This window comes from Zootoca vivipara, chromosome 1 (assembly GCF_965207765.1).
Source record: "Zootoca vivipara chromosome 1, rZooViv2.hap1.1, whole genome shotgun sequence".
Taxonomy (NCBI): Eukaryota; Metazoa; Chordata; class Lepidosauria; order Squamata; family Lacertidae; genus Zootoca; species Zootoca vivipara.
In genome coordinates this window covers 131402587-131429649 of record NC_142582.1, presented here as the reverse complement: position 1 = coordinate 131429649, position 27063 = coordinate 131402587, and the positions used below count along the sequence as shown (strand labels likewise).

Below are 27063 nucleotides of genomic sequence, written 5' to 3'. Positions count from 1 at the left end.
TTGCATAGTCGATGAAGCAGAAGTAGATGTTTTTTCTGGAACTCTCTAGCTTTCTCCATAATCCAGCGCATGTTTGCTATTTGGTCTCTGGTTCCTCTGCCCCTTCGGAATCCAGCTTGCACTTCTGGGAGTTCTCAGTCCACATACTGCTTAAGCCTGAGTGAAATGAGTGCAATTGTGCGGTAGTTGGAGCATTCTTTGGTGCTGCCCTTCTTTGGGATTGGGATGTAGACTGAGACAACTGAAACCACGAGTTGGTCCCTGCAGCTGGTTCCTTCCCATGGTTTCTTGCCCTTTAGCAGGTTTCTGGAATACCACCTCACTTTCCTGTGCACCATTTAAGCTGTTGCCCCCAGTGCCAGGTGCTCTACTGTTGTTTGTATTGTTTTCTCCCTCCCCCTCAAGATCTGGTTTAAAGCTCTCCTGATCAGATTCTCAAGACTCTTGGCAAACACATTATTGCCAACTGCTGTGAGGTGCAGCTCATCTCTCGCCAGAAGTCCTACCTTAAGGAAGCAGAGACCATGACACCTGCGCAGCCAGTGGTCATTCACCTCAAGTATTTTTCCTCTCTCTTATTGGGCCATGACCTTCAGCAGGAAGGAGTGATGAAAAGACTACCTGTGCACCAAAAGGTGTTATATTCACAAATATAAATGCCACACCGTGCATTTAAAGCACATCCAGCACACATTTAACATGCATGCCTTCAAATGTGTCTTGCTTTAAATGCACGTTGTGGCTCTGACCTGTATAAACACCACTCCCCTGGTTCTATATTCACACAAACACTTAGAGATAAGAGATAAGATATCTTTATTGTCATTGTCCCCTTGCGGGAACAACAAAAAATTACTCGGTTCCTACATCCACTCAGATAAAGCATTCTGCATAATCCAAAATTACAAAACCTAATTAAAAACAGTAAATATAATACAAAATAACAAGTAAAATAAGATGACTTCAAAGTCCAGGCTTTCCATTTAAGGCCAGAATCGCTCTAGAGAAGAAACTCTTCCTGAGACGGCTCGTTCTTGCCTGCATTGTTCTATACAATGTATCTCCGTCCCGATGGCAGGAGCTGAAAGAAATGGTGACCAGGGTGCGTTGGATCTCTTGATATGTCTAGTGCTTTTCTATGGCACCTGGTGGTGTAAATTTGTTCTAAGGTGGTGAGTGAGCAGCCAATAATGCTCTCTGCTGTTTTAATAATTCTACACAGCCCTGCTCTGTCCTGAGAAGTACAGCTTCCGTACCACACATATAAACCGTATGTGAGCACGCTCTGTATGGCACAGTGATAGAAGACAAGCAGCAGCTTTTGTGGAAGATGGTTTTTCCTTAAAATTCTCAAAAAATACAGTCTCTGCTGCGCCTTCTTCACAAGCCCCCTTGTATTAACACTCCAGGACAGATCCTCCTGCAACTCAATGCCTAGAAATCTAAACGTTGTTACCCTCTCCACACAAATTCTGTCAATCAAAAGTGGCTGGACCTCGTTCTTCTGTCTCCTAAAGTCCACCACAAGCTTACTTGGATTGGAAGCCCCATTGACTACCCAGCTTGATATGGGTGCGTTTCCGCTTACAAACAGTCCTGCACAAGGTATGGGGTGAGGAGAAAGTCCCATTATGCTTCAACCACTTACAATGTGGATAAAGTTAAATGGCTAATCTCTCTGTGTAACTCATCTGCATGACGGATGTTCCTGCCTGTATCTCCCCCCTCTAAACAGACTTGTAGAAGCTTAAAAAGTAGCAGATTTATTTTGGCATAAGTAGATTAGAGCCCAGTTTATCAGATTAATGAAGTGCAACCGTCATCTTGCAGATATACTGTATGTATGGATGTCTATACCAACAGACAAATATATTCATGGGTGGGGATTATAACAGTGAAACTAAATGGTCATGAAATGCAAATAATAATAATAATAATAATAATGGCATGATTATGTATGAAGCTGGAACTAACCAAGTGACCACTCAAATAATAGCGTTTTTCTTGATGGTTACAGGATCGGACATTTTTAAAAACACCACTGAAATGAGTGCTTTTAGTCTTGTGATGAGTGTTTAGGGGAGCAGAAGAATAAGCTGCTCCTCCAATATACTGTAGCAGTGGCATTCTCTGCAGGGCCTGTGGCAATACATCCCCACCACAAATATAATCAGTACTCTCATCAGAAACCATTGAAAAACCCACCTGCCAAATACAGGAAGTGGTTCTGTAATGTAATGTAAGACTCCAAACAACCAGAAAGCAATTATGTGGGTTATCACTGAAGCTGATAATTAGATCACATCTCACCTACATGACGGGCTAACAAAAGGGCTGTTGCTTACTGTGGAATGCTACTGGCACAGCTGCTGGGATGTCATGGAATCGTAAGTAAACATATATTAGAAATATGAATCTCCACGAACCTTAAAACAGCAATGGAGAAGTGTCAGCAATATAATTTTAAAAAATAAAAACTCTAGGCCAGGGCTGGGAAGCCTCTGGCACAGGGACTGGATGTGGCCCCCCGGCCTCTCTATCTGCCCCTTGGAATGCTCCCCAGGCCACACTCATCCCTGACCCTACTTCTCATCCTGTGTAGTTTTGGCTAGAACTCCTGATAACGCCTTTTGCTTGCCTGGATAGAGAAGGATAGAAAGGGGGTGTGTGTGAATGTGTGTGCTGGTCTCCTGTACAAAGGTAACATTTACATTTGTTACTCCACCTGTTTTTGGTTCCGCCCACCAACAGCATGTGGCCCCAAGGAGATTGCCCAGAAATCCAGCCCTTGGGCAGGAAAAAGGTTTCCGCATCCTACTGCCAGCCTCTCGTGTACAAATGATTTTGAACCATTGCTACATAGCATGCATGGGCAGTCATTCCACAGGCCAATTCACACAAACACTCTCTGCCCATCAGGTGGCCTTTGGAAGTCACTTTCTTGGGGTGAGCTGCATAAAATTTGTTCTTGCACATGGGTTCAGTAAAACAGGCTTGTTCTGCCACAGCCTGCCCAGAAAACCACACACAATCACACAGATATTGCTTGTGCTGCTGCCACAATGTATCTCTAACATGCAAGACAGAGTGGGCCAGATTCCCCTGCCTCGGTTCCTTTACTTCTGAGAAAGCAAAGCACAAGATTGTGCCAATGAGGCAGATATGGCGTGGAATTAAATATTGCACTCTTCCAGTCATTCTGTCCGCACAAGCATTCCTAATTTAAAGCATCCAAACGGATTGATCCCCCCTCTTTTCCCACCCCATGCCCCCCCAACCCCTCAAGTGGAGAGGGATGTGGGTGGTGCTGTGGGTTAAACCACAGAGCCTCGGGCTTGCTGATCAGAAGGTCAGCAGTTCAACTCCCCGCGACAGGGTGAGCTCTTGTTGCTCGGTCCCAGCTCCTGCCTACCTAGCAGTTGAAAAGCACATCAAGTGCAAGTAGATAAATAGGTACTGCTCAGGTAGGAAGGTAAACGGCGTTTCCGTGCGCTGATCTGGTTTGCCAGAAGCGGCTTAGTCATGCTGGCCACATGACCCAGAAGCTGTACGCCAGCTCCCTCAGCCTATAGAGTGGGATGAGCACTGCAACCCCAGAGTCATCCGTGACTGGACCTAACAGTCAGGGGTCCCTTTACCTTTACCAGCCACTGTGAGAACAGGATGCTGGACTAGATAGGACCTTCACCAGATCTTCTTATGTTAGTAAGACCAGCAAACAGAGCAATCTAGACCTGCTTCTTTATTTGACGTGTTGAAGGGGTTTGGTATCCTTCCACCTAGCCCTGCTCACCAGTGGCTGCCAGTGGAAGCGTTTTAGGGGCAGAACTGGATCTGCTAGATCCTGAGCTGCTATCATGGCAGCAACAGGCCAGATCCAGGCCTATTAAGAACAGGCCTATTAAGACCTGTGCTGGATCAGGTCAATGGCCCGTCCAGTCCAGCATCCTGTTCTCACAGCGGCCAACCAGACGCCTGTTGGAAACCCTTGAACACAGAACAATAATATTCTCCCCTCTTGCAGTTTACAGAAAGTGATATTTAGAAGCATTGCTGCCTCCAACTGTGGAAGCAGAGCAGAGGCATTCTGGCATTGCCATCCTCTCTGTGCTAGCCTGGGAACAGTGTGATCCTGTGCATGTCTACTCAGAAGTACTGACTCCAAGAGAAGCATTCGTAGGGTTGCCATCATCTGCACATTTACCTGGAAGCCCTATCTGCACATTTACCTGGAAGCCCTATTTAATTCAGTGTGGCGGGTAGATACCGTACTTTTCTGTGTATAAGACTAGGTTTTGTCTGCGGCAAGGGGTGGTGTTGATTGGTTGTTTCTCCGGCAATTGGGTGGGGGGACAGAGGTTCGGAGGCTGTTGCGACGTGCCCGAGTGTTAGCGTAGGCCAGGCGGGTGATTTGAGCTCCTATAATAAGCTCAACAACTCTGGGCAATCTCCCCCCATCTTCTTAATTTTTAGTCCCCCCAAATAGGGGCATCTTATTCATGGGGGGGGGGGCATGTTATACACGGAAAAATACGGTATATCTCAATTAATTGCACCCAGAAGCCCCAGGTTCAATTCCTGGCATCTCCAGGTAAAATTGGGTGAGAATCCAGGTTGAGACCCTGGAGAGCCACTGCCATTCATTGTAGACAACACTGAACTGTTTTCTTTACTTATTGCATTCATATCCCGCCCTTTCCTCCAAGGGGCTCAAAGTGGCATGACTGGTTCACCCCCTTCCTCATTTGTTTCCCACAACAACCCTGTGTGAGGTAGGTTAGGCTGAGAGGTAGTGACTGGCCCAAAGTTACCCAGTTAACTAGACAGACAGAACAACCTCCTGGATCAAGCCCAAAAGGCCCACCTGGTCCAGCACCCTGGACCAAAGGATCCATACTGTGCTACAGAAATTGAAATATATTTTGCTGTCTGTGAAACTTGTCTGCCTGCCTTCATTCTAGCCTAGATGTACTGCATCTAGACAAGGAACTGGTTGTAAGTGTGGCACATTATCCAGTTTGTGTTTGATTGCGTGTTTTGTATTCTCATTTCGTGTTTTTTTTCCTGATGTGAACCGCCCTGGATCTTCGGATGAAGGGCTTATACAACATAAATGCACGCATGCAATGCCTTGGCCCTGGGGAAGGTTTGGGAACAGCTAACGAGATTCCCGGCCTTAAGAGACGCTGATTCCTCTGCTTTTCCGGGACACAAAACTGCCCTCGCCATCCTCCGCAGCTCCTGTTGCTCTTTAACACACCTGCAGAGATGCGGAAGGCTGTCGTCCGGGCAAGGCCTGTTGCAGAGGACCCCACTCCCAGAAACACGCGTGTGCCGTTCACACGTGCGCGCGTCCTTTCCTGTTGACCCCAGCCTCCCTCTCCTGCCAGGGGCTTGTCCCAACAAAAAGCCAAGCTGAGGTGCATCCGGCTCTTGGGACAACCCAAAGAGCCTCTCGTGGCACCCGAAGGGGCGTCCCCGAGGGCCAAGCAGCCCCCTCGAAGCTCGAGGGGTCCCGCGCGGCCGGCTGGGCAGGGTGCCGCCGCCACCGCCCGCCCAGCGATGCTGCTGCTGGGCGCGTTTGCAGTGCGGCCGGGCTGCGTGCCGGGAGTGGCACCTCCGCCGCGCGCGCTGCCGCGGCCGCCTCCGCCGCCTGCAGGTGCTCCCGCGCTGCGGCTGCCCCGGCCGCCCCGCCGCGTTTCCACCCCGCACCCCGCGCGCGCGCGCGCCCGAAGCAGGCGGAGGCTGACGCCGGCGGAGGGGGCGCCCCGTCCCCGCCCAGCCGCGGTTGCGCCGGAGCTGGATTGCGCGGGCACTCCCTGCGCCCTCCCGCCGGAGATGCGCAGCTGAGCGCCGCTTCCCTCGGCCAGGCAGCAGCCGCAGCAGGCAGGAGCCGCCGCCGCCGGCGCAGCGCAGTGCTCGTCCTCCAGCTCGCCTCGCCGCCGCCGCCGCAGCATCCCCAGGCCCGGCAGAGGCTCGCCGCCGTCGCCGCCACCGGGCGCGGCGATCATGGCCAAGCACCGCAAGGAGCGGAACAGCTGGGGTAGGTCTGGCCCGGCCGTTTCCTCCAGGCCTGGCGAGAGGGCAGGCGCCGCGGCGGCCTTCCCCGGCTCTCCACTCCCCGTCCCCGGAGAGGCTGGAGCGGGGCGCGGGGTCGCCCCGGCTGAGGAAGGCCAGGATCAGATGAGCCACCCGTCCCTGCCTCCCTTCCTCCGGCCCATCCCCAAGGTTGCTCCCGAGCTCCTAGGCGGTCCCGGCTTTGGCCCCACCCCGGGGGCGCATCCTGCAGGGCGCCGGGAGGATGGTGGCAGATTGTGGGGCGGGGAGGGAGCGAGAGGGAGAGGATGAACAATGGGGCCAAAGAGATGCAAGGGGTGGGGAGCGGGGAGCCATTGTTTCTCCTCCTCCCCCCCCTTTACTTGTCAGAAGTAAACACTGAATTGGAAGACGGTGGTCGAGACATTGTGGCCGTGCAAAAAAAAAAAAAGGAGTGGGGGGTGTCTGGCTGTTAGATTTTATATGCATTTTAGTAGCCCGTTAGCACTCCTTGGTGGCCAAAGGTAGTGTTTTTCTCTCTTCCCCACCACCTGTTTAAAATAATGTGTGATGGTTGTTGCTTTTGCAGGAGTGGGTGCAGTCTGATCCTTTTTAAATCATGAATTGTAGTCATGATCTTCCTGCACAAGGAGGCACCGGATTCTAAGGGAGAGAGCAGGCAGCCCCTTCCCTTCCTCAGGCTTGGGAGTTTTGTGCAGGGTGTCTGTGTGTTGTGATAATGGGTGAACCGATGGAGCTCTCTGAAGCCCAAAAAGGTGTGGTGCTGTGTGTATTTGCTAGGAGGTTGAATCAGCAGGAAAGGGGGTGAATTTTAATGCGTGTGTTTATTTACTGCGTTTTGTGTGCTGCCTTTCCGCACCCAGAGATGCTGCAGGCAGCTAACAGAATAAGGTAGCGTTATGGCATCGCGTAATCCTTGTGAAATTAGCGGATGACACAGAACGGGGAGGAGCACCTGACCCCACAGGAGTCTGGTGTGAAGCTCAAAACAGACCTTGATAGAACAGAGGTCCAACAGAGACAAATGCAAAAGCAACAAACAGGACGAGGGATCCCTGATGTGTACATGTGAAGGGTATATTGGAGGTTGTACTTGATCACAAGTCAAACATGAGTCAGCTAACAGAGTTTTAAGGCTGCATGCATTAATTTGTTTCTGAGTCACGAGGAACAGGAGTTTGACTTAATTCTGCACTATTCGGACCTTGTCTGGAGTGCTGTTTCCTGTTCTGGGGGCTGCGCTGTAAGGAGGATATTGATCAGGGGTGGGGATGGAACCTATGGCCCACCTGATGTTCTTGGACTCCAACTCCCAGCAGCCCCACCCAGCATGGCCAATGGTCAGGGATGATGGAAGTGGGAGTCCCACTGCATCTAGAGGGTACCACTTTCCCCAGCTGTGGTTCAGAGCTTTAAATGTAAAGTCCAGGACTGAGACAACCGAGCCCAGGAATGAATGGGTAGTCAGTGCAGCTGGAACAAAAAAAGAGGGTCCCCTGATCTAGGGAACTCAATGCCATCTTCTAGCCCTGCCTTAGCCACCCAGTCATTTAAAACAACAACAACAACACAACACCCTTATCCCATGCACACTTACGACACATACCTGTTGTAGGTAAGATTCCAAACCATATTAAGAGTGGCTACCACTGAACTAGGAGCTTGTTGTAAATGCCACATTAATTAATCCCGATTAAAATGGTTGTGGTGGGCTGGGCACAAAGGGATGGTTTGCGTGGAATAGATCTGGTGTGTGGAATTGTGGTTTTGGAACTGGGAATGAGGTGGGGGGTTATCTTAAAGGGGGGGCACACACCCAGTTATTGGGACACTTTATTGGGGATTCCCCTCCCTTTTCACCCAATAGCTTTCCAGATGTGTTATCTGGTTGTGCTTGCAGAACAAAGTACGAAATGGGGAAGGTGAGTGGAGTTTAAGCGACTCACCGTGACTGTGCAGTGTTGCATTTGAAAGAGGAGGAGCTGTCCAGGTGAGAGGAGGGGAAGCAGAACGAAGAAGGGGAAAGGCCATTGTGGTGTTTTCCAGTTGGAACAGTCGCACTCTCTCTCTTCCGCCCCTCACCAGGATTTGCCAGCTAGGGAACAATATCGGACAGCAAATCCCCAGGGCTAATGGGATGGGCGGGACGGGGTGAGTTGCTGAAGAAAATTCTAAAGTGTTGCATATGGTTCACCAGTCTAGTTCACTGCATCCAGAATTGGCAAACACCCTTATTAATAAAAAAACCATATATATATATATATATATATATATATATATATATATATATATATAAAATCTATTTGCAATTTTAAAAAATGCATACGAAACCATTACGGTACTCATTTCTGTATATTTCCATGAACAGGCACTGGGAAAATAACTAAGGTATTATATTTTTAAAAAGGCAGCTGCTGTCCTAGACCAGGGTGGTTCACATTAACTGTCTCAAATGCAGCCAAATTAACTTTTCTTTTTTAAAAAATGGTACATACAGCAGCTAAAAAAGCCAATGCAATTCTGGGCTGCATCAATAGGAGTATAGCATCTAGATCTAGGGAAGTAATAGTACCACTGTATTCTGCTCTGGTCAGACCTCACCTGGAGTACTGTGTCCAGTTCTGGGCACCACAGTTCGAGAAGGATACTGACAAGCTGGAACGTGTCCAGAAGAGGGCAACCCAAATGGTCAAAGGCCTGGAAACGATGCCTTATGAGGAACGGCTTAGGGAGCTGGGTATGTTTAGCCTGGAGAAGAGAAGGTTAAGGGGTGATATGATAGCCATGTTCACATATATAAAAGGATGTCATATAGAGGAGAGAGAAAGGTTGTTTTCTGCTGCTCCAGAGAAGCGGACACGGAGCAATGGATTCAAACTTCAAGAAAGAAGATTCCACCTAAACATTAGGAAGAACTTCCTGACAGTAAGAGGTGTTCGGCAGTGGAATTTGCTACCAAGGAGTGTGGTGGAGTCTCCTTCTTTGGAGGTCTTTAAGCAGAGGCTTGACAGCCATCTGTCAGGAATGCTTTGATGGGTGTTTCCTGCTTGGCAGGGGGTTGGACTGGATGGCCCTTGTGATCTCTTCCAACTCTATGATTCTATTCTATGGTTAGGGCAAATGTGGCACTGCCCCACCAATCTCAGTCTGCCCTGCCCTGCCCTGCCCTGCCTGCCTGCCTGCCTGCCTTTTCGTTTATAACTGGTCATGGGGTGGTTCTGGCGGTCACTGCCTGCTTCTTGTGGGTCTCCCTGCCTTCTGTCCTACCGGCTCCAACAACCACCAGCCACCACTGGCTACGACCTTATGGCCTGATCATGTGAAACGCTGGCCAGATCAGTTAATCTTCCCTGTCCCAGCCACCTCCAAAGTGAAAATGGACCCCCAAACACCCTCAGTATGTTCCACAAAGGCTGCATGTGGCTGGATTGTGGAGAGCCAGCTGCTTCCAAAGGCAACAGACCCGCCATTCCCCCCAGAGAGGTCCTGGAGCACAGTTTGATTGTAGACTCTTGACCCCACTCATCGCTATGAGGAACAGTTGAAGGAGTTGGGGATTTTCAGCCTGAAGAAGAGTGGACTGAGAGGTGACATGATAGCCACCTGCAAACATCTGAAGGGCTGTCACAATAGAAGATGGAGCAAGCTTGTTTTCTGCTGCTCCAGGGGATAGGACCCCAACCAATGGATTGAAATTATAAGGAAGATCTTGACTAAACATTAAGAAGAACTTTCTAAAGGCAAGAGTTCTTTAGCTGTGGAAAGGACACCCTCGGAAGTGGGTGGATGTTTTTCAACGGAGGTTGGTCAGGGATGCTTTAGCTGTGATTCCTGCGTTGCAGGGGGTTGAACTAGATGCCCTTTGGGAGTCTCTTCCAACTCTACAGTTCTATGATCTGCAATCTGCAACTAGTAATGTCGGCCTGCTGCTTTTGTGGAGAGTACTGAGATCAAGTATGTGAAGTGCCTTCAAAGATGGGGGAAAATGCGTTGTGTAAGGTGTTATCATTTATTTGTAACCAACCGTGTTTCTGAATATGGCTGCCAAGTGTCATGTGCATCTTTTTTAATGTTAGGAAAGGATTTCCTCCTAAAAAAATGAAATAGTCCTTACGCTGGAGTGACTCCTCCATCTCCTACTTTGCCAGCCCTGCCTCACTCATGTTCTTGCACTTTGCAAGCATCTGCAAACTCCGAGTAGCAAAATCTGTCTTTGCAGCAAGTCCTCCGATGCTAACTCTCCCTTAGCCACGCAGCTGCAAAGGGGAGAAGGATCTGGTTGAGTTGCAGGTTTTTCCTTTAAATATTGCAGATAAGTAGAGCAAACTCTGCTTGAACTCAAAATAGTTCAAGGTAGTTTGTAGGTATCTTAACGTATAATAAAAAAAAGGTAAGGCTTGGATGGCCTTAAAAGAGGATTAGACAGATTCGAGGGGCATAAGACTACCGTACCCCAGGGCTACTACTCACAGTAGCTGTGTGAGAAGAGGATGTTGGACTAGATTTGCCATTGGCCTGATCCAGAATACTCTTCTTGGGCATAACATCAGGAAGAACATCAGTGAGAGCTGTTCAACAGTGGAACAGTCTCACTCGGAAAGTGTTGAGCTCTTTTTCATTGGAGGAATCAGTAACAGGTCCATGGACAACTCGTAGTTGTAATCTTTTTTTATTTCAGTTATTAGAGGTTGGCAGCAATTGGTCATTGGGGGGCAAGTCCAAAAGATAGGAATTATATCATATTTGATGTATTTTTAATCTTTTGTTGGAAGCCGCCCAGAGTGGTTGGGGGAAACCCAGCCAGATGAAATAATAAATAAATAAATAAATTATTATTATTATTATTATTATTATTATTATTATTATTTGCCTGTTGTCTTTGTCCATGGAGTTTTCTTGGCAGGGATACTGGAGTGGCTTGCCAGTTCCTTCTCCAGGTGGATCACATTTAGTATAAACTCTCGGCTATGACCTGTCCATCTTGGGTGGCCCTGCATGGCATAGCTCATAGCTTCTCTGAGTTATTCAAGCCCCTTCACCACGACAAGGCATTGATCCATGAAGGATCAATCCATGAAGGATTAAAAAGCAGAGACATCACCTTGCCGACAAAGGTCCGTATAGTTAAAGCTATGGTTGTCCCAGTAGTGATGTATGGAAGTGAGAGCTGGACCATAAAGAAGGCTGATCGCCGAAGAATTGATGCTTTTGAATTATGGTGCTGGCGGAGACTCTTGAGAGTCCCATGGACTGCAAGAAGATCAAACCTATTCATTCTGAAGGAAATCAGTCATGAGTGCTCACTGGAAGGACAGATCCTGAAGCTGAGGCTCCAATACTTTGGCCACCTCATGAGAAGACTCCCTGGAAAAGACCCTGATGTTGGAAAAGATGGAGGGCACAAGGAGAAGGGGACGACAGATGATGAGATGGTTGGACAGTGTTCTTGAAGCTACGAACATGAGTTTGACCAAACTGCGGGAGGCAGTGGAAGACAGGAGTGCCTGGCATGCTATGGTTCATGGGGTCACGAAGAGTTGGACATGATTAAACGACTAAACAACAAATTATTATTATTATTATTATTATTATTATTATCATCATCATTATTATTATTATTATCATCATTATTATCATCTATCTGAGATACGAGATGGAATTCAACATCATCTATTGCAAATGTTTAGCTATCCAAATTGCTGTCAAAGGGAAGATGGAACTAGCTTGTTTTCTCCTGGTCCAGAGGGCAAGACATGAACCAATGGATTCAAATTACAAGAAAAGAGAATCTTACCAAACGTTAGGAAAAACTTTCTGATAGCAAAAGCTGTTCGATAGTGGAATGGACTCCTTCGGAAGATGGGGGGCTCTCCTTCCTTGGAGGTTTATAAGCAGAGGTTGGATGGCTATCTGTGAGGGATTTTTAATTAATTAATTTATTTTTATTTTTTATTTTATTTATTTTTAACCTATCCATTCTTAAGGAAATCAGCCCTGAGTGCTCACTGGAAGGACAGATCCTGAAGCAGAGGCTCCAATACTTTGGCCACCTCATGAGAAGAGAAGACTCCCTGGAAAAGACCCTGATGTTGGGAAAGATTGAGGGCACTAGGAGACGGGGACGACAGAGGACGAGATGGTTGGACAGTGTTCTCGAAGCTACGAACATGAGTTTGACCAAACTGCGGGAGGCAGTGGAAGACAGGAGTGCCTGGCGTGCTATGGTCCATGGGGTCACGAAGAGTCGGACACGACTAAACGTCTAAACAACAACAAAACTTTTAATTATTATTTTAATTTAAATTTTATTAACATATTAAACACTTACATTTACACAAAACACATACACAACACACTACCTTATTTTCATAGCATCAGACATACCTACATGACTCTATATCAGGCACCCCCTAGCTAACAGGACCAGTGGTCATGGATGATGGGAATTGTAGTCCAAAACATCTGGAGGGCCGAAGTTTGGGGATGCCTGCTCTATATAATACCTACCTATACTTTACATATCAACATACCTATACACCTATTCCACACGGACACCCACCAAGTGACTTGACTTCCAGCCGTTCTTGTTCCGCTACTTTATTTTCCCAACTAGCTTAAACACATTTCATTGTTTCTTTAATCTCTTCTTCTATCTTGACTTTACTCTCCTTTCCCTCTGATCATTTTCTGGATTCACTCAATATCTGTCAAAAATTCTACTTTTCCCACATAGATTTTGATGTGTTCCTTAAAGATAGCCTACTCCTTATTCACTTTTTGTACCATTTCTCCTCTTATCCTCCCTGTTGTTAATTCGGCAATATATCAGGGATTTTTTAGCTGTGATTCCTGCATTGCAGGGGGTTGGACGAGAAGACCCTCGGGGGTTCCTTCCAACTCTACAATTGTACGATGCCATGACATTGGTGCAATTCACTGGTACAAAAAGTGACCACAGACGCTAGCTAAGATTTCACAAAGCTAATTTTTCCTTTTGGCAGCAGCAGCGGCTAAAATGGAATGTCAGTATTCCCAGGAGACAGCTTGGATTAAACAGTATTTCCGCCTGCCCAGAAGCTGGCATCAACTGGAAATGTTTTGCCAGCTCCGTTGCCTCTTGGCCTAACTTACCTCTCAGGGTTGTTGTGGAGATCAAATGAGGAGAGGGAGAGCCATGCAGATTCCTGCATTGCAGGGGGTTGGACTAGATGGCCCTTGGGGGGCCCTTCCAACTCTGTGACTCTACGTGTGCCACTTGGAGCTCCTTGGAGAAAATGGTGGGGTATAAATGGAATGAATGAAAGATTCCCAGCTATTGTGGTCGAGGTTTCTGTTCAGCTTTGTGGTGAATTGCACATGTGATAAATAAAGGTTTGGTGTGGTGTTGTTGTTGTTTTAATTATTTAAGGAAAACTTCCCTGATGACTTTTTAAACCAAACAGCCCAATGGGCGATATAATTGCAGAGGTGACATTCCATAAGATGTTGCCAAAGCAAAGGAGGCCGAGATTGGCTTGAAAGCACATCTTGGGTTGTGCGATGGACCAAGTTCCTTTATTTCCAGGCAAATGAGAATCAGCTGGGGCCAGAAATAGCTTTCTTGGAAGTCAGTTTCTGTGCTGGCTCATGCTAGGGCGGGGGCTGATTTCTTGCAGTGCAAAAGCAGCTTTAAAATGCTGCCAAATTCACCGATAATTGACAGTGAGTTTGCAACCGGATTGAATGGCAATGTTGGAGGGGCCCATAGCTCAGTAAAAGAGTGTGTACTTTGCATACAGAATAGCCAGGGCTCAGTCTTTGGCCTCTCCTTAAAAGAAGGTTCAGGAAACAGCTGGTGCAAAAGACCTTCTTTGTCCGAGATCCCAGAGAGCCACTTCTGGTCCAGGACTACCTGGGCTAGATGGTTTCTAAAGGTAAAGGTAAAGAATCCCTGGACAGTTAAGTCCAGTCAAAGGCGACTATAGTTGCGGCACTCATCTCGCTTTCAGGCCGAGGGAGCCGGTGTTAGTCCACAGACAGCTTTCTGGGTCATGTGGCCAGCAGGACTAAACTGCTTCTGGTGCAACAGAACACTGCGATGGAAACCAGAGCGCACGGAAACACCATTTACCTTCCTGCCACAGCGGTACCTATTTATCTACTTGCACTTGACATGCTTTCAAATTGCTAGGTTGGCAGGAGCTGGGACCAAGCAACGAGAGCTCACCCCGTCGCGGGGATTCGAACCACCAACCTTCTGATCAGCAAGCCCAAGAGGCTCAGTGGTTTAGACCACAGCGCCACCCGTGCCCCTAGGTGGTTTCTATAAGGCAAACTTAGTTGGTCTCTAAGGTGCTACTGGGGAATTTTAAATAATTATATATTTATATTTCGACTGCGTCAGACCAACACGGCTACCTACCTGACTCTAGAACCTTCCCCCAGGTGTTCTGGGCTACGAATCCCAACAAAAGAGAGTCAGGTTAAACATCAGGAAGACCTTTCTGACAGTAAGAGCTGTTAGACAGTGGAACAGACTCCCATGAGAGGTGGTGGACTCTCTTTCCTTGCAGCTTTCTAAGTAGAGGCTGGATGGCCATCTGTCAAGGATGATCTAGTTGAGATTCCTGCATTGTGTCAAAGCAATCGGACACTGTGCTTGCCTCTTCTAGGCCTGGGGAGGGGAGCTTGTCTCAGCAGGAGGGAATGACACCCTTGCCTCTTCACCAGCCTGACTCACCTCTGCTTCTTGGCCTCTCCTGCTTCAGCTTCGTCCTCTGATTCCAGACTTCTGTCTGCCACAGACTCTCCCAGCTCACTAAGGCCTGTTACCTTTCCCCAGTCTTTTCCCTCTTCTTCCTCCGACCACTCATTGTCCCACCACCTCTCCCTGGGCTCCGAATCTCCTTCCCTTGGGGGTTCCCCAGCTGGTTCTTCCCACCATTCACCTGCGTCCAACCAGTCGATGACAATTGCAGGGGGTTGGACTAGATGGCTCTTGGAGGTCCCTCCCAACTCTACGATTCTTTGATTCCTGGCCATTGGGCATAATTGCTGGGGCTGATGGGAGCTGGAGGGCGGCGGGTTGAAGGGGGCTGATGCAGCTCTACCCTCTGTTGCCGGGACCTGACCCTGGGGGCTGCTCTCTCCCAACCCAGGCGGGTTCTCTGAGAAGAATTACGAGTGGAGCTCGGAGGAGGAGGAGTCGGAGGGAAAGGCCCGCCCGGTGCAGGTGCTCATTGTGAAGGACGACCACTCCTTTGAGCTGGATGAAGAGGCCCTCAACCGCATCTTGCTTTCGGAAGCCGTCCGAGACCGTGAGGTGGTGGCCGTCTCCGTGGCGGGGGCTTTCCGCAAGGGCAAGTCGTTTCTGATGGACTTCATGCTGAGATACATGTACAACATGGTAGGTGGCCCCACATAGCCTCATTCAGCATCTTCAGGGCCTCCCCACAAGGGCAGGACCAGATCAGCTTTTGGGATCTGTCCATTGCCCTTGCAATAGGCGAGGTTGGGCAGATGTTCTGTTCTTATTTGCTCATAAGCCTACTTTCGGCAGAAAAAAGCCCCCCAAGGCAGCACACAAACAATGCAAATTTGTATCAGTCTGGAGGGCCTTTTCTGCGGTGGCTCCCTGCTTGTGGAATGCTCTCTCCAGGGAGGCTTGCCTGGCACCTTCACTACACAGCTTTAGGCACCAGGTGAAAACGTTCCTCTTTCACCAGACCATTGGCCTTGACCTTTAACGTGTTAACGTAAATTCTGTGTTAACATAAATTCTTGATTTTATTTATGTATGTATGTATGTGGGCTTTTGTTTGTTAGGGTGTGGCATGTGTTTGTTTGTAAGCCACTTTGAGTCAGACTGGCAAGGAAAAGCGGCTAATAAATAAAATGAAATGAAAAATGCAAATAGAAATAAACCAATGCAAAGGTTTGATGGATGCCATGGATGCCTTAGCTGACATTCCTGCATTGCAGGAGGTTGGACTAGATGACCCTTGGGATCCCTTCTAACTTTACGATTCTGTGCTGCTATGAAATAAATTTAATAAGTAATAATAATATTTTGGTGGGGGGTCGGTTTGTTTTGTTAGGCTTTGAATTTTGAATTTCTTTTATACTGTAAACCACCCGGCCATCTTTGGACGAAGGGTGGCATATAAATTTAATAAATACTAAAGTAATAAGAATAACAACAATACCATAAAAAGAATGCTAAATCTGAACATTTCAGAAGCAATAAAATGCATTTGTTTTCCTGCCAAAAAGACGGCAGATTACTATTCCACATAAATTTTTTTAAGAGAGAGCAAGGATAAGTACCAAAACAACAATTTTTCCTTTTAAGAGTGGGGATGGGGAGGGTGGTGAACTGGCTTGCTCCTGATGGTTCTCACAGGCTTTCTCCTGCTGGGTGTGTGTGTGTGTGTGTGTGTGTGTGTGTGTGTGTGTGTGTGTGTGTGAAGGGTGAGTTGTGATTTGGGTGTTAAGCAGGGAAGGTGCTGTAAGGAGCAATGCCTGGCTCTCTTCTTTGGGCTAGGGGGAGTGGGCTAGGGGGCGTGGGCTCCTTGTCCCAGAACTCACCTAAATGTCTGGCCAGTCCTAATGTCGAGGGGGGTCTGTCTAGCGTTCAGAATGCAACACAGCGGGCTGTTCTGACAGCTCCGGGGACGCCCCAGACATTTGGCACCCTAAGCAGACACGTTGCAAGATCTTCTGGCGGTTCCCTCGCTACGAGAAGCCAAGTTACAGGGAACCAGGCAGAGGGCCTTCTCGGTAGTGGCACCCACCCTGTGGAATGCCCTCCCACCAGAGGTCAAAGAGAACAACAATTACCAGACCTTTAGAAGGCATCTCAAGGCAGCCCTGTTTAGGGAAGCTTTTAATGTTTGATTTCTGTATTTTAATGTTTTGTTGGAAGCCGCCCAGAGTGGCGGGGTATAAATAATAAATTATTATTATTATTGAGAGCTATTGATCTGCGTGTAGCCCCAGCTTCCCAGCCACAATAGTAGAAAGTAGTGTGTGTTTTTATTGTTATTGATTTATTTATTTCCTTTACCCATCAATATCCACATGGCACCCCAGAACAATTTACGGTGCAATAAAAGCGTGCTCAGAACAATTGTGCGCTTGGAGAGAGGCTGCTGGAACATTTGCATCTATTTAAGCCATTATATGTATCTATAAAAACAATTTAAAGCAACAAGAACAGCGACACACGTATAAAAAGCCATTCAAATGCAATAGAGACGCCAGCTGGGATTTTTTCACCATAAGGTCCCAGGACATGTTACAGCACTATAAAGATGCAATATAAAAATCCAATTAAAAGAATATGGTGGATCTGGTATGCTTCCTGTTATTCCCCTTATTTTTAGCCTGGGCCACTTTTCCACTGGAAAAGCCTCCGAAGTAAGCCCTGCGGATTGTACTCGACACAGCGCTAAGGAAGGCATTCCCTCAGAGCAAGGATTTCTCCTTGAGCAGCAGGACATTCTCCCCAGTGCATGGGCGTACCCAGCATGGGGCAGGGGGCAGCTGCCCCCCTAGAAGCAGGGCAGCTGGAGAGGACAGGCAGGGACGCTGCCTGCTGTGCTCCGCCGCAGCCTGCTTGGCTGAAGCGAAACGGCAGCAGTGGCAGCGAAGCTGCCTCCGTTGAAAAAAACCTGGACCTGGACCTGGACCTGGGCTAACTTCAGCCCACACTCCTTCCCAGTGAGCACAGCACAGAAAGTGCTGCCCCACAATGCTCCGCGGCACCTCATTTGCATACAATCGGGTGGCTGGGGGGCGTGGCTGGTGTGCCCCCCCAAGCTTTGATCCTGGGTATGCCCATGCCCCAGTGCTCCCTCTAAATCTGTTCTGGGGGATCCTCCGCCCCCCCAGAGCAGACCTGGGGTTGGTTCATGGGGAGGAGAGATCCCATTGCACTAACACTAATCCTTTTCCTAGTGCTAATATTTCATGGAATGATGCCCCGTATGAAGACACACACCCTGCAATCCCTCTCCCCCACCCCTTCATGCAGGCTGGCATAGCTAGTGCCCCACCCACCCCGGGCCGAAGTGACTCTCCAGCTATGCTTTGTGACCGCCAGGTTCTTGACAGGGAGCAAAAATGGGAGATTGGTTTAGCCTCCAGGTGGGATACTAATCTCGGCCTGATTTGGCCCGCCAGTTGTGGGAACTAACAGAATCAACTACCGCTTGCCATCTCTCCACCTTGCAGGAGATGGCCGACTGGGTTGGTGACTACAATGAGCCTCTGACGGGCTTTTCCTGGAGAGGCGGGTCGGAGCGGGAGACGACAGGCATCCAGATCTGGAGCGAAGTCTTCCTTGTGGACAAGCCCGACGGGAACAAGGTAGGCAGTTTCTTGGCGCTATTCACGGCTATCGTCGGGCAGTTCTTTCGGCTGATCTGATTGGTCTACCTCAGTGGTTCCTAAAGTGGGTGGTACCACCTCTTGTGGAGGAATTAAATTGCAGATTGTGGGGGAATTAAAGTATATCTATCCCCCTGGACCCGCATGTGTGGCTGGGTGCCTGGATTCAAAATGCAAGGCTAGCATACAGAGACCCCCCCCCCCCAAATAGCAGAGTATTAAACTAATAAGTTAAGCAGTAGTATAGCACTGGGAACATAGATTGTTAAATCTTTTTATCCTGCCAGCTGAACACAGCAGCTGACCTCTTTCTACCCCTCTTGCAATGTGCACACACTATTAAGTAAGTTTAAATGTTTTACTTACAGATTCAAGGTCTCAGTCGTGCATTGTTCCTTGCAGCAGCAAGGAAAGCACAGGCAAAATACTTTGGGGCAGAAAATGCTGAATATAGTTCCAAACATGTGCTATAAGCTTGGGAGCAAGCTTACAAACGTCCTTCTTCATTACATGCTGCAGAGAGAGAGAGAGAGGGAGGAAGTAGAAAGAAACTTCGCTTCCTCTCTAGAGGAGTAAGGGCATGACCTAACTTGAGTCTATCTAGCAATACAACTCTGTGGTCCTTAACCCCTTCATGCACTAACTCGCAGTCGTGCATAGTTAAGTTTGACTGCACTCTCCCATGCAAATGACTCAGACTTTGGAAAGCTGATATCACTGGACCAAGTTCATCCATTTTGTTTAATCGATTAAACCACATAGTTTTGGATTTTGAAGAAATGTGCAATTAATTGTTATTGGTTTGGGTTTTATTGTGTTATTATCTTCCTTAGTGGGTCATGCAAACTGATGTTCTGTATAATGCTTTTCATAGGGTAGGGTGGCGGGGGGCAGTGGGGATGAGATCATGCAAACAAAGAGGCAGTGGCCTGAAAGAGTTTGGGAACCATTGCTCTAAATAAGTAAAGGACAATCCTGGTAACCTTCCCCCCCCCCCAATCTCTGCAGGTGGCTGTACTGCTGATGGACACTCAGGGGACCTTTGACAGCCAGTCAACCCTGCGAGATTCAGCCACCGTCTTTGCTCTTAGTACCATGATCAGTTCCATCCAGGTAACTGTGATGATGGGGGGGGGGTTGTGTGTGAAGACGGCATGAGCAGAGGATGGGCAATGCTCTGTGTTCGACCAGCTGACCTTGGTGTAGGCAGGATGCAAACAGCTGCCAGCCTCCCTAAGCCCCAGCAAAGGGATGTAAGGGGGTCGTGATTTCCGCCCCATCCTGTGTTTCTTGCAACCAGCGCTGTTTCTGCTCGGCTGCAGTTTGGTTTCTGCTAAAACCTGCCTGTTTGGTCTCACAATCCACTGTGGCCGGAATGAATGTCATTAATTATGCAATCACATCATTAACTCCAGCGCATTTCAGTGGAAGGGATGTGCCCAAAAGAATGCAGAAAATAACGAAACTCTTTACGTAATGTTTGCGGACTTAAACCATGCTGGCGAGTACCGCTCCTATTTCCCTTCCTGATTTCCCTTCCTGACCTTTGGTGAATTCGTGAATTGTAACAGTTTCCGCTCCTCTTCCCGTTTCCAACAGCGTTCTTCAACGTCACTAGACCTGGCTGGTTAGCATAATTGATGGCACACTTGATTGTCTAGTAAACTGATTTCTAGGGGAAGGTCTGTAGTTCCGTGGGTAGAGCTGAGTTGGGGGTGCCTCTCCCCACCCCTTCTGAAAAATCGCTGGTTCTGGGGAAATAGGCACAAGATCACATGCAGGGGGGAGACACCCACCCACTTGCCATAGTGGGGTGGAATTCTGGCAACGAAAGAGAAGCCAGGGTTCTTTTCAGTCATTTTTACATGCTTGTGGGGTTGTTTTGCACCCAGGTGTACAATTTGTCCCAGAATGTTCAAGAAGACGACCTCCAGCACTTGCAGGTAATATCACTCTCTTCTCTGTTTCTCTCTCTGTTTCTCTCTCTGTTTCTCTCTCTGTTTCTCTCTCTCTGTCTCTCTCTCCCCGCCCCATTTATGCTGTTTGGGTTTAGGCAGAAGTAGCACAGAATGGACACTGAATGAACCTCACTGGCAATCTCTCTTATTTGTCTGTAGGAAAAGAGGTTTTTGGTCCTTGACTTCTTTCCAAGCTCCTTTAAAATAATGCTCAAATTGGTTTTAATGCCACCACTGCTGTGTTTTACTGGTTCTGCTCTTTTAAATGTGTTTTATACATTGTTTTGATATGCTTCTTCTATTGTTTGTAGTAGTTCATTCCATCCATAATGCTGTATTATGTTTATAATATTCGGTTGGGAGCCGCCCAGAGTGGCTGGGGAAACCCAGCCAGATAGGCGGGGTATAAATAAATTATTATTATTAGTATTAGTATTAGTATTAGTATTAGTATTATTTCCACTTTCTCCATGCCATGTATGATTTCAGAAACCTCTATAATAAGATGTCACAAGACTCCTTGTTTTTACAGATTAAAAAGGTAAAGGTAAGGTAAACAGCATTTCCGTGTGCTCTGGTTTCCATCACGGTTTTCCATTGCGCCAGAAGCGGTTTAGTCCTGCTGGCCACATGACCCGGAAAGCTGTCTGTGGACAAACACCAGCTCCCTCGGCCTGAAAGCGAGATGAGCGCCGCAACCCCGTAGTCACCTTTGACTGGACTTAACCTTCCAGGGGTCCTTTACCTTTATCTTTACCTTTACAGATTAAAATATACTGTTCAAAAGAGGGTGGGTGTTCTTCCAGTGACGCAGCTTGTTATCTGGTGATTGGTCATACTTGGAGTAGATGGACCTTCTGAAATAAATGGGCCTCAGTTACAAATCCGTTTGATTGCCGTGGGTATGATTGCTCTTGAGTATGACTTACTTTGGATATCACCAGCTGAACTTAACAATGATGAGAAGAATGTTTGACTCCGTCCAACCTTGGGAACAAATGTTCCAGTGCAAAGGGCAGGATGGAATGAAGTTGCGTGCGTGTAGAACAAGGTCCGGCGGCGCAACTGGACTTCCCTTCTGCGTGCCTCCTGCACGCCTCTTAAATCTGCTTTGGGGCAAGCCGCATGGCGTGAGCAGACCTCATCCTCTCACGCTTTCCCACCTTTGTGCTATGTTGAATTCTACCCCCTTTCAACACAGCCTTTTCTCTGTGACCCATTTATCTCACACAAATTTTTATATATATATACTTTTCAAATTTATACATTTCATTAGTTTTACAATCAATTTAACATTTCAAAATTTGACTTCTTCTTTCTGTGGTTCCTTAATTTTTTAATATCTTCTGCATATCCAAGTTCATTTACTTGCTCATTTAATTACCTACTGTAAATACATACTCTTATAAAACTGCAGGTTATTACAATAACCCTGTTAACGTTTTCGTCTGTTTACAATTTATCTGTAAATATTCAATAAATCATTTCTAGTCTTTTATAAAGAGTTCGTTATCTTGATTTCTTATTCTTCCGGTAAGTTTTGCCATTTCTGCATGTTCCATAAGTTTTTGTATCCATTCTTCCTTTACTGGGAATTCTGCTTCTTTCCACTTTGGGGCAAGTAACATTCTTGCTTCTGTAGTAGCATACATAAATAAATTTCTATATGATTTAGGTAGTTCTGTCCCTATAATTCCCAAAAGAAAAGCTCATTTTTTTTTACCCCGGTCTGCTTCTTGTTTCAGCTCTTCACAGAATATGGGAGGCTGGCCATGGAGGAGACATTCCTGAAGCCCTTTCAGGTAAGGGGGGGGGATGGAGGGAGCACCCCACTCCATCTGTGTTGCTGGGTGGCAGATGATCTAAAAGCCAGGCTCCAGCTCCCATCACCCCCAGCTTGTGTGGCTGATTGCCAGGGAATATGGGAGCCGTAGTCCGAAACCTCTGGAGGGCCACAGGTTGGCGGAGACATTGATGGTGTAGTGGGCAGTACCTGTGGGAATGTTCAGGGAAGCAGGGGAGGATATATTGTTTATTAATATCCTTCCTAACTTGCGCTAGCAAGTTCCTTTACTTGGCAGAATTTACTTTCCCTTTAAAATGCACAGCAGATGGCTGGTTGCAGGCTTGTTTAAGCATCTCAGTATTAGATTCCTGGCAAGTTCCCTCTTATCCCGCTTAAAAGAATAAAGATGCCACAATCTTATTCATAAGTAACAAGAAGAAAGTTTATAATAATAATAATAATAATAATAATAATAATAATAATAATAATAATTTATTTTTACCCCATCCATCTGGCTGGGTTTCCCCAGCCACTCTGGGCGGCTTCCAACAGAAAAATGAAATACAATAATCTATTAAACATTAAAAGCCTCCCTAAACACGGAGTTTACTCACAAATCATCATTTCACAGTTGGATCCCTGAAGGCAGACTTAGTTACAAAGTATATACATGTGGATCTATCCCATATGGGGATAATCCCAGTGTCCTCTGTTGGCTGGAAGTCAACAGAGCATTTCTAGCTAAAAAGCTGCTCCAACGACAGAGGAAGTCAAAGAGAGAGAGGGTGTTGCATGCCTTGTCCTTTTCTATTACCTGGACAGGTAAGGTCACACCCACCTCTAGTCACATGCAAAAGGAAGTATGTCCCAGCCCAGGAGGAAACAGGAAGTTTTTGACTGACTGGACCAAACATTCCCCTGCATGTCCACTCTAGGAAAACTAGGAATGTTGTACTTGACTGCTACTTAGGTCTCACATCCCACAGTATCCGTGTATTCTCAGCTCTGTTCTCCAGAATGACTGGAGAGGGGCGTCTCTGTATTGTTATAAATTTGGAGGGGGGGAGTCAATCTGGATGATGTCCTGAGTCCCTTCCAGCTCTTGGGATCCTGTATCTGTGGGGGTAGAAGGTATGAAAACAAGCTTCCCAACCAGTTCCGTTGTCTCGGCAAGAACTTTAGGTCATAGAATCATAGAATTGTCAAGTTGGAAGGGGCCCTGCGAGTTGTCCAGTCCAACCACAATTAGCACAACCAAATAAGTTGCTCTGTGCCATAGAACAAATGGTTAGGTCTTCCCTCCATCCCCCTTGACCTAGCCAGGAGAACAAGAGAGAGAGAGAGAGAGAGAGAGAGAGAGAGAGCTGAGCTGAGCTGAGCTGAAACAGGCTGGAAGCTGGAGACACAGAGACCTGCTTGCTCTGTGCTAGATCCAAAGCTAATAGAGAAGCAAGATCTGCTGGGGTGTTGATGCTGGGAGCCCCTCCATCTTATGCTCAGGTTGTATACGTGTGTAAATAAAACCATACAGGTGAAACTTGGAAAATTATAATATCGTCCAAAAGTGCAGATGTCAAAGAGGAAAACAACTACCAGACTTTTAGAAGACATCTGAAGGCAGCCCTGTTCAGGGAGGCTTTTGATGTTTAATAGATTATTGTGTTTTAATTTTCTGTTGGAAGCCGCCCAGAGTGGCTGGGGAAACCCAGCCAGATGGGTGGGGTATAAATAATACATTCATTATTATTATTATTTATTTCAATAATAAATGCAAGTTATTATTTTTTATTTTTCTTTTAATTTTTACAAATGCTTTCTTTTGGAAATTCCACAGTAATGAAACAAATAGTTACAATAATACAAAAATAAACATCGCTATTACATTTCATTAATTACATTCCATTTATAATTGACCCACCTAACGACAGATAATTACAATTACAACAAACAAAGGCTTGACATATCTTGCTTTGCGTGTCATGCCTCTATCTCATATATTGGTTTCACCTTTTAAGTTGCGTTACTGAAATAAATGCACTTTTTGACGATATTCTCATTTTCCGAGTTTCACCTGTATAGTATATCCAAAAGACAGCACAGCCTCCGCTGACCCTCATTCCAAGGAAACCAAACCTAGCTAAGCACATGGAACCCCCCCCCCCAAGAGTCTTTCAGCGTTCAGAGATTTGGGTGGCGTATTAAGTGTTTTGTTGGGGACAGAGCTTGGCTGTGTAATTGGGGTGACTTATTTCACTTTGCACACGAGTCCTTCTCTTTGTCCCTTTTGCAGTCTCTCATATTCCTTGTTCGCGACTGGAGCTTTCCCTACGAGTTTTCCTACGGGGCAGATGGTGGAGCCAGGTTTTTGGAAAAGCGCCTCAAGGTTGGTCTTAATTCAGCCACTTTGGAGAAGGAGGTGGCAGCATTTTCTTGTGCCTTTAGACCGGGGTGGGGGTGGGGTGGGGGGATGGGGAACCTTTCTATTTGGCCTGAGGCTGTTTTGGCAGAGCTCCCTCCCAAAGGAGCAAGGCTGTCGACTGTGGAACGGACTTCCTCTGGAGGTGGTGGGCTCTTCTGCACCGGAGGTTTTTAACAGAGGCTGGATGGCCACCGGCCAGGACTTCTTTAGCTGTGATTCCTGCTTGCAGGTGGCCCTTGGGGGTCCTTTTCTGACTCTACGATTCTATGACTTCCCAAGCCATTTGTTGTTGTTGTTTAGTCGTTTAGTCGTGTCTGACTCTTCGTGACCCCATGGACCAGAGCACGCCAGGCACTCCTGTCTTGCACTGCCTCCTGCAGTTTGGTCAGACTCATGTTCGTAGCTTTGAGAACACTGTCCAACCTTCTCGTCCTCTGTCGTCCCGTTCTCCTTGTGCCCTCCATCTTTTTCTCTTCTCATGAGGTGGCCAAAGTATTGGAGCCTCAGCTTCAGGATCTGTCCTTCCAGTGAGCACTCAGGGCTGATTTCCTTCAGAATGGATAGGTTTGATCTTCTTGCAGTCCATGGGACTCTCAAGAGTCTCCTCCAGCACTATAATTCAAAAGCATCAATTCTTTGGCGATCAGCCTTCTTGATGGTCCAGCTCTCACTTCCATACATCACTACTGGGAAAACCATAGCTTTAACTATACGGACCTTTGTAGGCAAGGTGATGTCTCTGCTTTTTAAGATGCTGTCTAGGTTTGTCATTGCTTTTCTCCCAAGAAGCAGGCGTCTTTTAATTTCGTGACTGCTGTCACCATCTGCAGTGATCAAGGAGCCCAAGAAAGTAAAATCTCTCACTGCCTCCATTTCTTCTATTTGCCAGGAGGTGATGGGACCAGTGGCCATGATCTTGTTTTTTTTTTTTATGTTGAGCTTCAGACCGTATTTTGCGCTCTCCTCTTTCACCCTCATTAAAAGGTTATTTAATTCCTCCTCACTTTCTGCCATCAAGCCATTGGTCCCCCTCAATAGCCTCGCTAATCCGCCCACTCGATTCTTCTCAGGTCTCGGGAAACCAGCACGAAGAGCTGCAGAATGTCCGGAAACACATCCATTCCTGCTTCACCAACATCTCCTGCTTCCTCTTACCTCACCCGGGCTTGAAAGTGGCCACCAACCCAAACTTTGACGGGAAACTCAAAGGTGGGTTCGTTTCCAGGTTTAATTTCTCTGATCGCCTCCTTTCTGCCTGGTCTCTCTCTCTCTCTCTCTCTCTCTCTCTCTCTCTCTCTCTCTCTCTCTCTCTCTCTCACACACACACACACACACACACACACCAGATATGGGTCCCTTGCACTTTGACTCCTGGCGGCTCTTGCAAACTCCTCTCTTCCCATCAGGGCGCCTGCAAGCTTATGCTCTAAGCTGGCCTTCCCCAACCTTGCGCCCCCAGGTGTTTTGGGCTACAAGGTGATGAGGCTCCGACCTGCTGGCCTGATCCATTTCCTCATCCGTGTTTTGTTTTATTCAAATGTATGGTATTTGTATCCCACGCTTCACTGTAAGATCCCAAGGTGCATCTCAAACACAATCAAAGCAACAGTTCCAGAACAGATGAGAAAAGTTAAAACATAATAAAAACCCAATCCTACCGTTTTTAGCAGCAACCAGCCTCTCATCTACCGTATGGTAGTTCTCTGCCTGGTGCTGAAATGACGAAAGCATCAAAGCCAGACATGCGCCTGCAACTTGCTATTATTATTATTATTATTATTATTATTAATCATAAACAGATGGACAAACTAATGCATAATCTTAGAAACAATAAGAGAACCTTACATGGCACATATTCAGTGTAAAAAACAAATCAAAGAGATGCACTTACATATAAGTGTAAATGCCCGGCCGGGGCAAACGTGAGACTGCTCCAGAGCTGAAGTATTGCCTTGTGCGCATCCCTGGCTGCCAGTTAGTGCAGTCCAGTGGCACGGTAATATGCGATTGTCCTCCTCCGTGAAGAACAACACACACAGGTAATAAAGAGCCATAAAGTAGATCTAAAACTACTTTATTGCGGGCTATATACAAAGTCCATTCTCTGCCAACCAGCTCAGAAACTCAGAGCTGTGCATATTGCTTCCAGTTCGTCAGAGACAGAAGTGAAAGCAAAGTACAGTACAAAAACATCACATGGTACAAAGGAGATACTACAGATATTTCCTTTCCCACGGGTAAAGCCAGACACACAATCCATACCATTCCTCACTGCTTGGGCAGTTCAGTGTACAAAAATCCCAACATAGCCAAGTTTTTAAGATGAGTCCATATAGCACAACCACAACGAGGAGTGCATCATTATATATTAAAAATAGTCATTGAATTTGTATATCACCCTTCATCCGAAGATCTCGGGGCAGTTCACAACATAGAAATACAGAATAAAAACAAAAAAGGAGGAGTACTTGCAT

General features: G+C 47.0%; 1 protein-coding gene across 2 annotated transcripts in view; it reads left to right on the top strand.

Annotated features, from left to right (window-relative positions):
* Positions 1–5585: 5585 nt before the first annotated feature.
* Positions 5586–27063, top strand: part of ATL1 (atlastin GTPase 1) — a 32733-nt gene continuing 11255 nt past the window's right edge. For both annotated transcript variants that reach the window (XM_060270563.2, XM_060270525.2), the window contains exons 1-8: positions 5586–6043; positions 15195–15442; positions 18271–18405; positions 19435–19539; positions 20319–20369; positions 22130–22186; positions 24461–24553; positions 25660–25798. In XM_060270563.2, coding sequence (XP_060126546.1) covers positions 6010–6043; positions 15195–15442; positions 18271–18405; positions 19435–19539; positions 20319–20369; positions 22130–22186; positions 24461–24553; positions 25660–25798 — 862 coding nt within the window. In that variant the 5' untranslated portion in view covers positions 5586–6009. The remainder of the gene's footprint in view (positions 6044–15194; positions 15443–18270; positions 18406–19434; positions 19540–20318; positions 20370–22129; positions 22187–24460; positions 24554–25659; positions 25799–27063) is intronic.